Source organism: Megalops cyprinoides, chromosome 5 (assembly GCF_013368585.1).
Source record: "Megalops cyprinoides isolate fMegCyp1 chromosome 5, fMegCyp1.pri, whole genome shotgun sequence".
Classification (NCBI taxonomy): Eukaryota; Metazoa; Chordata; class Actinopteri; order Elopiformes; family Megalopidae; genus Megalops; species Megalops cyprinoides.
In genome coordinates this window covers 16,409,633-16,423,738 of record NC_050587.1, presented here as the reverse complement: position 1 = coordinate 16,423,738, position 14,106 = coordinate 16,409,633, and the positions used below count along the sequence as shown (strand labels likewise).

Genomic DNA, 14,106 nt, shown 5'->3' with positions numbered 1-14,106 from the left:
TACCATGTAAGTATATATTATTTTCACAGAACGTTTTTGCTGAATTATGGGTAGTTACTTGGCAAGAAAGCAAATAAAACACAGATCAAACACATGTAAACCTTGGCATTTCATATAAACAATTAGTAATTACCGGTAACAGAAATGATCTTGCCAAGTAATGACTCATTATAGGCTACTGAATATTATTACCGGGTAGTTTTAGTGTTACCAAGTAATTACCAAGCTCAAACTGTTACCATCTACCTTCCCAGTAAAAACCAGGTAAATTACATACTGTAAAATAAAGTGCTACTAAACTGTGAAACTGTGTTTCTTCAGAGGCTGACAGCTGAAAAGCTATGCAGTGTGTGTGTGTGTGTGTGTGTGTGTGTGTGTGTGTGTGTGTGTGTGTGCTACGCCAACAATAAACATGAAGTAGGGTAACAAAACCACAGTACATCTACTGCTGAAGTGTCTTGTTTCTGTATGTTAATGTTAGGTAATTAACTCAATCCTTTGGATGTATATTGTGAAAGTAAATCTATTGTTTATTCAAAATTCACAATGACCTTGTGAATGATCATACGATTTGACCATTTTCACTGACATATTTGTCACCATGTATACAAGTTGAAAGTAATGGCAAGATGCTTCCTTTTTAAGGTCACTTGGATATCAAGTACAAATTACAAAATAATAAAGATGCGGAGATATTCAGGATGAACATGAGAAATTTGGCTAATGGGCAACTTCATAAATTGACCATCAAGAGGCAAGCAGACATTCTCAATGTTCAGGTAATTCATTATGCTTACTGGTTTACTATCTTGTTGTCAGATTGTGTCTGTGGACTGTGTAATGTCCATTTTAACACTCCAGTTGATAACATGTACTTGTTGGTGGAGAGCCTTGAGCTTATTAAATAGAGGTTGTCTATTCAAGACTACTGTGCATAAAATAACCTTGCCAATTAGGCTAAGCTTTCATGATAATCACATTTTGAATGTGTAGACTCAGCTAGGAAATCTGCCCAGACTCTAGTACTTCTTTCTGTTTAATTGAATGGCATAGGCTCAACAGCAAAGCAATCATGTGTTTAAAGTAGTTTGAAGTGAAGGTTTAATTAAAAACCTGTCTATGGAAGAATACATTCTGCATAATTTGAAACATGGATGCGTCAGAGTTTTTTTTTCCACTCATCAGCTTATATTTACTGGATTTTAGGTTGATCAGTATGAGAGGGAAGAATTCAATCTATCATCTGATGTGGAATTCAATGCAATCAAGTCTGTTGTTATTGGAAAAGTTTATGGTGAGTAAGACAATTTTAAAATGGTGGATAAAGTTCATGGTCAGTCTAGCAATTCTATGTACATGCATTTTTATATCAGCTTAACTTTCAATAACAAACTTAAGGAAGTAACCCATTGTTACATAATGTGCAAAAAGCAATTTGCTGCCTGCAGCACAAATGAAAATGTTGTGTATGTCATGGCAAAAAGTAGCACTACCTTATGTGGCTGGATTGACTTTTCACATAAGTATTCATTGTGCATTTTACTGTCACATTTAATAATGAAATGACTGAAAAATGTACATGGCTTATGGCTTGTTTGTGCAGTGGAGCAAGTACAGTCCATTATGATCCCAGGACAATTTTATTAACTATCAACAATGCATTGTTGTATATCGCAATGCCTTCTTTGAGTTATTATAGTGGTATTATTGTGTCAAGCAGGAGAAATTGATTCTTGTTGCTAATACATGTTAATATTGAGAAATTAACATGTATTCAGTATTAACACGTATTCAGTTTTCATTTGTTCAGTCGTGATGTCGTAGTTATATGTTAATGTTGGAAAAATATAAATGGTGCAACATACATATTTCTTTGATATGCATGTAACAAACATTTTGCATGCTTTTTGGACTGTGTTTTGTCCATAGAACACACAAAGTTTTAACCTTTCTATAAAGTGACCTGGTTTTTAGGATTATTTGTAAATGAAACTATTCATACTCTACGGTGACTGGTGTTGAGGATAACTGAGAAACAGAATAAAATGGTAACACAGCTATTGTAGCTCATCCTATGCCTATAGATTGCAGCTCATCTTATGCCTATCCTATGCTTGCAGTTTAATATGGAATGTAGTCAAAAACTTAAATGTGATTTTCATCGTGATATAAAAGGTGTAAAAGGTGTTTGACCAAAACCAAGTACAATGTTCCTGTTATTATAGCTAGGTGTCAGTATGGCAACAGCTTGTAAGCTAATAAACACATATTCAATATCAAGATTATGTCTTTTTTGAAAGATATTTTGAAACAATGTATATGTATTGTACTATAAATCAAATCCTGGAAAGTACATGATACTACTTTCTTAATTCTCAAGCCAGAAATCAAATAATATAAAATTAGAAGTAGGCACTTTATATATACATAGATAGGGTGTTTGTACAGGGAATAACAGCTTTTTGGTCTACACCACATACAGGATGTAATTTGGCATACTTTGACCAGCAACCATGGAAATACATTTTTTCCTGAATTCCATTTTTTTTTCAGCTAATTGCAGGTCTAACATTTGTTAAATGCAATCTGATGCAATCAATGTAAAAGGAAAACAAAACATCCTGAACCTTAGAATCTAAATGCAGTCACCCTATACACAGAAGTGGCTGTGTCCACTTTTTGCATGAACCTGCAAAAACAAATCGATACACCCGCAAGATTCAATTATAGCTATATGCAATGAAAAAATGGGGTATCAGGTCTGCGGATATTGGGTCTGCAGATATCAGATGAAAAAGTGGGTTGGAGAGCCTCAAATATTTGCCAATGTTCAGTAAAGTAAGCACAAGGCAGAATGTGATCTTCTTTGGGATTTTGCACAGGTTTCTTCAAGCCTGTCCACCTAGGATCTTCCCGGGAATTATATGAAAATGAAATAGAACTGGATTTTGGCCCATGACGTTAAGCAATACTCTTAACTCGGCACTCTTGGGACTCTTATTTTCAACTGATTACAAAAAGTCTGAATATGTTGCATATATAAACCCAGAACCAACAAGACATTTTGGTTTAAGTAGACACTGTTTCAGTTTCCCAGCCTTTCACGGGACATCCATTCAAATGATGGAGAATGGTTATTCTGTGTGTCACAGGTTTATTTGTTTTGATGGAAATAACTATGAAAATAGGGGGTAGTCAAGACAATGGAAACACCAAATAAGAAAGGATATTTTGTAGTAACTACAAAAAATAATTAAAAAGAGACTACACGTTTCATTTTAGTGTCAGTACTAATTGCCAGTATGTTTCTTCTATAAAAATGTTTTATAATCAAGACCTCAATATGTGAATTCACCCTGAGAGAGGATCTGGTCTGAGGTGAAACAGGCCAGACTGAAGACAATAACATGATATTTTATCAGCTGGCCTACATGCTGTTCTCAGGGGACTGGGAGAGAAAGTCAGTAGCTCAGCAGGGGTTCCATCTCTTCGTGCTCAGTGGTAATCTCATAACAGAGGAGGAAGACATGGCAAACAACCACCCCATCCTACAAGTGTAAGCAATATACAAGGATTGTATAGAGAGAAGAAAGACCCAGGCGATAACACGTGATTGTTCAACCATCACAAATAGTTCTGGAGTTCTTTTGGATGTTCTTTTTCTGTGGCCTCCAGTTGATCTCAAAAACAAAGTGTAGGTTTTTCAATCAGAAAGCTGTTTTATATAACATGTGTTTACACAGACATAAGTATAAATCCATGTAGTTGTATTGTACTTACTCCAGTTTTGTAGAATGGAGAGTTTATGTATTTTTTTTTTTTATCTACTTACTCCCCAGGGTATTCAGAGAAAAATACAAACACAAAGAATACAAACATGGATTGTGAAAACCAAAATGGTAAAAAGCTCAATAAAATGACTTAAAGTTGACTATTCTGGCATGGAGGCTGCCAAAAACAAACAAAAAATAAATAAATAAAAAAGGTGTGAGCTTCTGTTATTTTGAACTTTTACAATAGGAAGTACACTGGAGAATACATACAATCACAATAAGTAAAGGTATATGGTTGCAGATAACACAGACAAAGAACATTGCCAATATTATTGTACATCAAAGCTTGTGCATAGATAAGATAACACTCTAGGCATATGGCATATGAGAGAATAGAGAGCACATGGCGTTCATCTAGCCCTCTCAGTTGAAAGTACTGATCTGCAATGCTCATTCTACATTTCAGTTGTATGCAAGTCTTGATATGTTGTCAAGACTCTTTGTTCTTGAAATTGTAGAACATTCAAAATATGTATTAACCCTAGAATGTCAGGGTCATCATGTATATCTGAATAATGTGTATATCCAAGACATGTATATACGTAATGTGTCCTATTATGAATATATGTAATATGAAATAGTATGCTGAAAAATTAAGGTGTATGCTGTTCCTTCAAATGCCCCCCATGAAAAATTAAATTTAATACATTGATGACTGTGTCTTTTCCACCTGTGAATGGAACTGCCTTGAAGGTAAGTACATTAGGAATCTCCCCAGTACAAGTAACATTGTGGGGGGGGGATTTCAGTCTGTGATAGTAAATACACACGCAGCCTGTGGATAAAACCAGCAGGGCAGCGGAGGTGAAGACAACTGTATCCTTTCTGCTGGATAGTTTATGGAGGGCATTTCCAAAGCTATTTGCCCAGGTCGCACGCCTTTCTCCCCTGAAGTCACTCTTGTGTTCACAGAGAATGGCGAGCTGGACCCGGAGATATCCAGGGTCAACTCGTTGGGCTTCACCGGCTGCCTCTCGGTGGTACAGTTCAACAACATCACCCCACTGAAGGCAGCTCTGCTGTACCCGAGCAGCAGCCCCGTCACTGTTAAGGGACAGCTTGGGGAGTCACAGTGTGGGGCCTCCTCTCCGTCCAACCCCTTCGCTATTGAGACCACGCATTCACTGTCAGGTAAGGTGTGAGGATTTGGTCGTAGCTGGTCCACTAAAAGGGGTGAAGTTTAGAGAAGAAGGACACGACTGATTAAGACAGGGCAATTTCAGATCACTTTCTAAACAAGGCATCATACGTAATGTAATCATAAATGTTGACCATAATGTAAATGAGTCTAATTATTCTTAAAAAAAAAAAAAAGAGATGAAACAGAAAGCCAGTCTTCTTTGCATCAGTGTCTTTTCATTGATGGGACATGATGTTAATGAATAGGACATTTGAGGAGCACTGCTTTTATATAGGTCTATGACAAGCTGGAAGACAGGCCTTTTCTGCTGTTTTCCTTTGCATTGACATTTCATAGCTGTCCAATGTATCCATCTGTCTTCTTTTGCTGGAATTGCATATATCTCTTTGTTTTGTAGGCTTTCTCTGCAGACTTAATAAAGGCTCATTGAATACTCCCGCAGTTCATAACAATCAAGTCAAGTGTCACTGACCGAATCAGCGTTTTGTTTATATGAAAACAGTTAAATGAGCATAATCTTTCACCAGCAGCATGTACATGGTTTATTGTTTGCTCAAAGTGGGAAAAGATATTCCATGGGCCATATTGATCTTTTCTGTCTTTCTCTTCTGTTTTTGCTTTAGATCACTCTGGTACAATAGATACCGGTGAGCCGATAGTCAATGCAATCAGGAGTGACTCTGCTCTTATTGGAGGTAACAGGGATAGTAGATAATTCATTCATTGTTTTTCTTTTTCTTTCTCTCCCTCTTTCTTTTACAAATTAAGCATGAGATGAAATTATTACTCAATGCAGTTTAGGAAATAAATGATGTCCTCAGTTTACACAGTGCATCTGACACTTCTATTCCCAGTTTATAGGCTTAGGCATCAAATAATTTTGTATTATATGTCTTGAATTCTTGCATTTTTTACTGGTGGCTAGGCATGGAGGCTGGGAAACAACATTTGTGATTTTGGTGACAGTTGGTCAGTTGTAGAATATGAAACCTGTCCCCCCTCCCCCACCTGCTTTAAAGATGGTTTAGTAATTCCTCATGTTTTTACATTATGTTTAATGTGTTTTTTTTAAGTAATTTAAACTTATCTATAAATAGTCTCACTCAAAACTCTCAACCTCGCAAGGACACCAAAAGTAATTACATTTGTAAAATACTTTGGTGATCAAGGAACTTTTACCACTATCTTCATACTTTTTTAAAACTATTTTTTAAAATCTCTGTAATGTAGCATTAAATTGACTTGAATTGTGCTTGGGCACTCCAATTAGACGTGTCCTTTTCTCCTAAAAATTAAATATGCCAAGCATAATGGCATATAAATGACAGACACATTTTTTTAAGTTTGTCAGTGCCATGGGGTAAAATTACACTGCATTGTGCCATTATGGGATATGATTAAAAGAACTCTCACAAAAATTGGCCATAAATTGCTATATGACTTGGCCAATTTATTACAGGGTTATATAATAGATTGGCCTTCACAAATTTTGCAAGGAAACAGCAGTAGTTTCATTGAGCTGAGGAATACATTGTTTGGATTCAAATAAGATACGGTTATTGCTGGATGTGAGAGCTAGTAGAGAGTATCTAATCAGAGTTTTCATTGAGTTAATTAATTAAATTTTGGAAATAGTGAGTTCATTTTAAGAAATTATACTGTTTCACAGGATGATCCATTATGTGTTAAATGCTTTGATGAGAATTTGATCTATTTTTTATAGATGCTTCTTGTTATTTTCTTGCTTTCTGTGATTTATGAAAAATCTGGATCTCTGTCTCAGAATTCAAGGAGGTTACAAAGATTGCAAGCTTTCAGTGAAACACAAAATAGCAAAAAAACATCAAATTGCATCACCTCATGCACTATACCCTGAACAGGACCAGAGATGTGGTTTCAAATAGGAAGAAAGCTGGTTCCAGACTGGATAGCTTGCTGCTTGTGTACTGCAAGAAAATACTGTACGTTCCTAACAAATGAAGGAAAAAAACAACAAAAAAAAAAAAAACAAACAACAAAAAAAACTGTCCATTGGCAGCCATGACAGTTTCCATAGGATCTTTAAATGAGCTCTTTATGCTCATACTTAAGTATTTTGCATATAATATATTGTATACACATATATTGCATTATTTTCCTTTGAAAGAAATGAGTTTCTTACAAATATTTACAAGTTGTTTCTCAGTATGGGTAGTACCACCCACCCAGGGGATTGCTTCTGAACCTTCAGGGGTTGTCTTCCTACACAGTGTGTTCAACTCTGTATGGCTGCGAAGCCTCTCTGGGAACATCCTCTCTGTCAATTAAGAATATAAAATATTCCCGGAAAGTGTGATGTCAGAGCCCCTGCAACTCCCTGGCGACCAGTGTGTCATGGCTGTCAGCATGGCACAATCTCTCAGTGTCTTTGTTGTGCACCTTTGCTACATAGTTTGTTGTTGCTCCCATGTGGTTGGTGGACAAGGGGTGGATTTGCAAGTGGGATTTATCTAAAGAATTTGAATAGCCGAGCTAAGTGTTTACATGTTCAAATTATCTTAAGCGGTGTCAATGCAAAAAAGGTTACCCAGAGGCTGATTTAAAGTTGAGAATTTTTGAGTGAAAACTGGTCACTGTTGTTTTCCAGTTACTGTATATGTGATGACTAAATGTAAACATTGCACACGCTTATTTTGGGACAGTTATCATGAAAAGGATGAAATCAAAGAAATGACAGTAAAGATAAAATATAAACTGTAGGAGGAAAAAGCATAGCTGAACTGATCTGGTATTTATGTCAACATATTTAAAGGAGTCAATCAGTGTGCTTAGGAAAATATTTGGTAGCAGTATACTGTACATCTAAAAGTTTTGCAAGCATTATTTGCTAGATAACAAATAGCCAACATATATCTAGCCAACTAGCTATCTACTGTATGGTAAATAGTTTTTATGTATTGAAACAGAAAATAAGTTCTAATGTCTCTTGATATCACAAGGTTGGCTGGTTACTAGCTAACTACTGTAAAACTACAGGTAATGTTGCTGTAACAATAATTACATAATTTTTCTATACTACTCAACTGTTTTTCACCCAGCTACCACATAAGCTGTATCCATGGTCCCATAGCATAATTAATGGTCTGCTTTAAGATAGACCAGCAGTTCCCAAAAGTAAGGTCCTTTGCACCTCTTTGTTGCACAGATCTTTGCATTCATATGAGGAAATGAAATGAAAATATGTTCATGAATAAATTAAACAGCATTTAAGCCATCATTGTTTATGTTCTCCTTACCAATATATATGAAACTTAGATGCATCGGTATGGTTTAAGATCTGCAGCATGCAACATTTTTGCTTAAGTTCCTCTTAAAGATACCACCCCGGATTTTTTCAGTGGATATAAGAGAATAATGTCATTAAAATGTGTGTGGAAAACTTGCTTTATTCTCACTGTCACAGTGGGATTAGATTGAAAGTCCAGCACAATTGTTGATCACTGTTGTAATTCAAGATCCCCAATTTAGTTAAAGCCTTGCTGTTTAATTCTTCAGATCTTTTCCTCAGTGCTTGTATATTTTCATGGCTTGGCTTTTGGCCCTTATTAGTGGTTGATGGGTAGGGCCCCCCATGGTGAGTTTCAGATTTGTTAATTCTTAAAGCTTAGGGATTCCTCTAAAATAAAACAAGTTATTGCCTCCCCTCTCAACATGAAACTGTTCCCAAGAGTGTGGAGAGTGTGTTTTGGTTCAGTTCAGGGTTGCTCGTAATGACCAAAGTCTGCATGCTCTCTCTTACATGGGGAGAGGAAACTACAGAGATGAAAAATCAGGAAAATTGGATTTCAGACTCCACAGATGCTAACACTCACATATGTATACACACCCACATACTTCGTCAACCATAATTTCATGGGATTTAATTCAGAATTTACCTTGAATGCATAAATAAATATCGCCTGTGTGTTCCTTTGACATTACACCATATCTTGGATGAAGATATGGTGTAATGACAAAGGAACAGGGCCCATGATGAGAAAATGGATAAAATGTGTCTTTTTCTCACTAGATACAGATCATCTTCTGGGATGGAAATTCAGTTCAGCCACTTTGAAGAAGTCAGCATTCAAATGCAATGCAATCCTATAATTAAGCTTGCATTTCAGTTCAATCTTTAAGCATAATGCTTGTGAAATGCCAGCAGTACTCACACTTAAAAGGACTGGAATGGTTTCAAATGTCTTCCTCTGGTACATAATCACTGTCAGTTTACTACCTTAGGCTGTCATCAAAATTCAAAGTGCATCCATTCAGTAGTGCCAAGTCGTGTTAAGGTTGGGACTAGCAGAAGGATCTAGTGGGAACAAATATCAGGCATCATCATGCTGGTTGTTAGTGCCAGCGTAGGCTGTAAGGTGAATGACACAGGCAGGTGCCGTGACTTAATACGCAAAACTGTGGTGATAATTCATGAGTAAAAGTGACAGTGTAGTGCATCAGGTCTTAAGATAAGGCTTAATGTGGTTAGGCTTGAATTTACCCTTAGCTTGAAAGTGATTGTCTAATGTGCCTTCTGCCCAAATCGGTGATAAGGCGGCATTTAGGAATTGCCATTCTGAAGCTCTGATCGACTGTTTCCGCTGAATGGAAAGAAGCTTATGCATTTTGTTGTGAAGAACATCAGCAGTGCTGCAGCTGTCATTTGGTTCTGTGCACCCATTTGTGTAACAGCAGTGGCCACTGTCCATGAACTATTTATTGTTTGCATTATATTGGTGTGCTCAATATGTGATTAGCCATGTAAGACAAGCATGGGCCTCTACTTTACCCACCCTGCTTTTTTTTCTTAAATAAATTCTCTAAATAAAGTCTCTAAAGCTACAGACAGTCCTGCCATGGGTCAAAGCTTGAACTGAAGAAAACCTTTACTCTGTCAGTATCACTTCTCCTAACTCCTTATCTAACTCCTTCAGAACCTATAAAAATTTCAAGAGGGTTTTGCCTCCTCCTTCACCTCCATTTGCCATTGCAATTGCATTGTATGCAAACGAGGGAAAAATTCTCAGCACTGATGGTGGATCAAAGTACGTGTGTACCTGACCAAACTGTCACCGATTGCAGTGCATTCAGTCTTGTCTTAGCACAGAGACAAACTGTGAACTGCCCCAGAAAGCTGGCATTAATTGGCATTTCACTTAGAAAGAATGACCAGCAGAAAGCACAGGATGGACTTGTTTGAACATGCAGCCAATTCTTGTGTGAAAGGTCTAGCTGAGATTTACTGAGAATATTGTTGTGTAGATGGTAAAAAAAGGCTTTTAATAGTGTGACTTTGTAATTTCAATAATTGACACGGGTAATCTTTTTCAAGTTCAACTGACATGGACAGCTCATTGGAAGTTAATATATTCACATATACATCTGCAGGGGCCATTATGTTGGAGTTGGGCTTCAGGAGTGTAACAACAGTTACAGTACACTTCCACTGCAGCGAATTTCGCTTCGCTCTCATTCAGGTTGTATGGGGGCGAAATTCGCTCTGACTGGGCAAAATTCACCGAAGCAAGCGAAATTGAGATGGCGAATTCCCAACTTTATGCAAATGAGAACCACGTGAGAACCAATCAATTCAGTGTGTGATGTGTTTAGTACATGACATTCTCTAGAGAGGCGGGAGTAACAAAAAAAAGTCTGACCAAGATGGCGGAGGATAAAAGCTACATGTAGCATGAAAACATGTATATGATGTGTATGATTAAAAGATGTATGGGCAACCATTTGTGTCTACATCAACACGGGTTGTTGTTTATATGTTACATTAACTTAGCTGAGACAAATAGACCCATATAGATCATCATTTAAACACTTTAACCTAGATGACAGGCTAAGGGCTAACGTTTTCAGAGGACACCACGTATACACTATGCAAGAAAACTAATGTTAATTAATGTTTAAGAAAATTTATGTTTTAAAGCAGGCTATAGCAGGTGATAGCAAAAGCACATACGTGAATTTTACTCACGGTGTTGTTATACTAAATACCGATGTACACAACATAATTTAATTGGCTTAATAAAAATCATTGTATTCAGAACATGAAAGGCCAAAAAAATGGGAGGTAATTAAATAGGTGGAGAGCATACACAACGCAATGTCTATGCCATTTTATCACAGTTGACTGGTTGACTTCACAAGCTAGCTGAATCACTTGCTACAATAACTAGCTAGCTGGCTTGCTGGCTACAATAGCTTGCTAGCTAGGTAGCTTGCCAGCTGGCTACGTCACCACACCACAACTACACTTGCTACTAACAGGATAGACAAACTGGCTTGCTGTTTTCGCGACCATACCCCCAGAGTGAAAATTCATCGGGCCAAATTCACGAGGTGTTTCGCTGTGTGGAAGCCTAGTGTTACTCAGCTGCTCTCCCATTTTGGGTGCACACACTGGAACAACAAATAACAAATCAAACTGAGTTGTCAATTTTTGTTTTACCAATTTGTACCAATCAAAAAATAATATTTGTTATTTTTGCTATGTGCGAAGCACCTTTCTGCAGTGTTCTGTGAGTTGTATTGTCGCTTTGCTGCTTGAATTGCATTTACGTGTGACATTAAATACATTTCTAGACATAGGCATCAGGGGTTAAGAAAAAGTATTTAAGCAGGACATTGTGCACAGGAAATATTCATGAATTGGTCCATAGCTGATGTGGTGTCCTCTGAACAGATTATATGACTTGGCCGATTTTTGTAGATGTAATTTAGTGGGACTGTTTACTATTTACACATTTCAGATGGCCGCCAGCAGTATAGCTTTCTATAATATAAAGTCTACATGATTTGCTGTTAATGAATCACATTCATGTGTGTAAATAGCCTTAATTTGGAATACAATGCATGGCTTTAAAGATATGTCTAGTAAGATGGGCGCTGTAACAGTAAAATAATTTATGGTAGTATAACCTTACAGTAACCGCTTCTGTTGTAGTTGATTAACTACTTGTTGTCTGATGACCTGATGTTCATTGTTGTTCAAAAAATGCCCAAGCGATGTGATTTAAAAGGAGAGCATTCACTTAAAGGAGAGCATATTCTAAACCAGTGTCCACATTGATTAACTGAGGCACTGGTGTCTTCAGTGAGCAGAGAGTCCCCTACTTATTTTACACCATCACTTCTGACTGAAACATGTTGGTTCTAACTCTGCTTACCTTAGCCATTTGACAAGAAAAGGCAACAGGTATGGAGCTATTATGGCTGCAGTTCAAAACCACCCCTCTAATTCGTTTGAGGGCTCAAGATAGGAGATCTCAAAGCAAGATTAAACTGGTTTAAAATTACCTGAAGTATTTTTTTTTCACCGAAAGTTTTGGTTTTGATAGTGCAGCATGTTCAGAACTGAGGCTTAGATATGTAGAGCTGCTGTGCATCAGAGTTTCTCAACTTTATGAGATTGTTTGACCTTTAGTATCAGCTTGACATTTAGTTAGCTAGCTGGCAATCTATTCTATAGTTTCCAATCATATGCGATAGCTGGAAAAAAAAGTCAGCACCCATGTTATTCCTCCATGAGTGTGTAGTATATTAGTTGGGAGACACTGTGCAGGCGTGCTAATTCCTATGAGCAATGCTGTTATAGGCAACTAACATTGCTTTTACAATCACATTTTCAGTGGAACTCATTGGTATGCTTGACGCAAACTTATATTAATTCTGAGCCTAGTGAACTTCAGTCTGTTGGCTATTGAACATACGCTACTGTGTGTCTTACCATGCATTGAATTGATGATGGGTAGCTGCAATGATCATTCAAACTAATCGATTATTTATCAGTTTAACTATAGGCATACCAGCATTAACCAACGTTCCAATAAGAAAGCAGAAAATACAGTAAATCAAAGAGCAAAAATAATCACCATAAATCTGCAATAAGGCAGTTACCTAATAGTTTTGAAATTTCGCTTGAGGCTGCATGATTTTCAAGCTTGTCCTCAAACAAAATTAAGAGAAACATGGCTATAATGATTGGCTGAGCAAAAAGGAATATTGTACAATTGTTTGTAAAATCAGAGGTGTACAAATCTTGGCCCTGATCAAAGGGAGAGACTGCCCGTGAGTTGACTGTTTGGACGTGTACCTTTTACCCTACCCACATTATTGATTTTCTTAATATCAGTACTGCTGTTATTTTTTCACAGCTAAACACATTTTATCTGCATTGCATATTCATAATGTGACGCCCCCCTTTGTTACTTGAGCAACCCCTAGCCAACCATCTGAAGCCCATCACCTATTGAGAAACACATTTTCATTACATTAACAATGACAGAGAAATAAGTAAAAATCTAAACTTGAAGTGTTTTGTAAATTTTCATGTAACTGCATATGTACAACATTTCAAAAGTATCCTCATAACTATCCTGGATCTCTTTAAAGCAGCTCTGTAGCACTGAAATAGTTATATGGTTCCATTTTTTCATCACTTATTCAAGTAGGCAAATTCAAGAGTAATGACAAATTCAAAATGTGGATGAAAGATGCCACATTGTTAAAACAGCATATGTACAGATAGATTATTTATTAATCAGGCTAATTACAAATGTATTGATTTAACTTATTGTGTCTCATTCACAGGTGTCATTGCTGTCATGATATTTATCATACTCTGTGTTCTGGCAATAATGGCAAGATTTCTGTATCGGCGAAAGGAGTCCTTTCAGAGCAGAGAAGCCAAAGGAGACAAGTCGGATGATAGTCCCGATTTTCCTTTCAACAACGATCCAAACTCACAGAATGTATTGAGTGAAAACCAAAAGGAATACTTCATATAATGAACTCTCCCTCTTCCTCAGCACTCTGTTACACAATCAAGATAAACTGGGGACAAAAATGCCTTGCCAAGTCTACAGACATTAACATTCATTATGCATTATGCATAAATCCTAAGCAACTTTCAATGGTGGTTAATTGAAATGTGAGAAGGTTCAAATTGTTCACTTTTTGTATATACATAATGCAGCTTGTCTGGTAGATATTAAAGGAGTGAATATTGACATTCATTGACTGTAAATACTCTTTAAATTGTACATGTTGAATTAATGTCTGTATAACAATCAGCATCTTATATTCCTCTGAAATCATGATTTGTTT

General features: G+C 36.8%; 1 protein-coding gene across 2 annotated transcripts in view; it reads left to right on the top strand.

The window, feature by feature from the left end:
* cntnap3 (contactin associated protein family member 3) overlaps window positions 1–13,844 on the top strand; it is a 113,260-nt gene extending 99,416 nt beyond the window's left edge. For both annotated transcript variants that reach the window (XM_036528677.1, XM_036528678.1), the window contains 5 exons: window positions 646–779; window positions 1,207–1,294; window positions 4,746–4,964; window positions 5,598–5,669; window positions 13,591–13,844. In XM_036528677.1, the coding sequence (XP_036384570.1) occupies window positions 646–779; window positions 1,207–1,294; window positions 4,746–4,964; window positions 5,598–5,669; window positions 13,591–13,787 (710 nt within the window). In that variant the 3' untranslated portion in view covers window positions 13,788–13,844. The remainder of the gene's footprint in view (window positions 1–645; window positions 780–1,206; window positions 1,295–4,745; window positions 4,965–5,597; window positions 5,670–13,590) is intronic.
* Window positions 13,845–14,106: the final 262 nt, after the last annotated feature.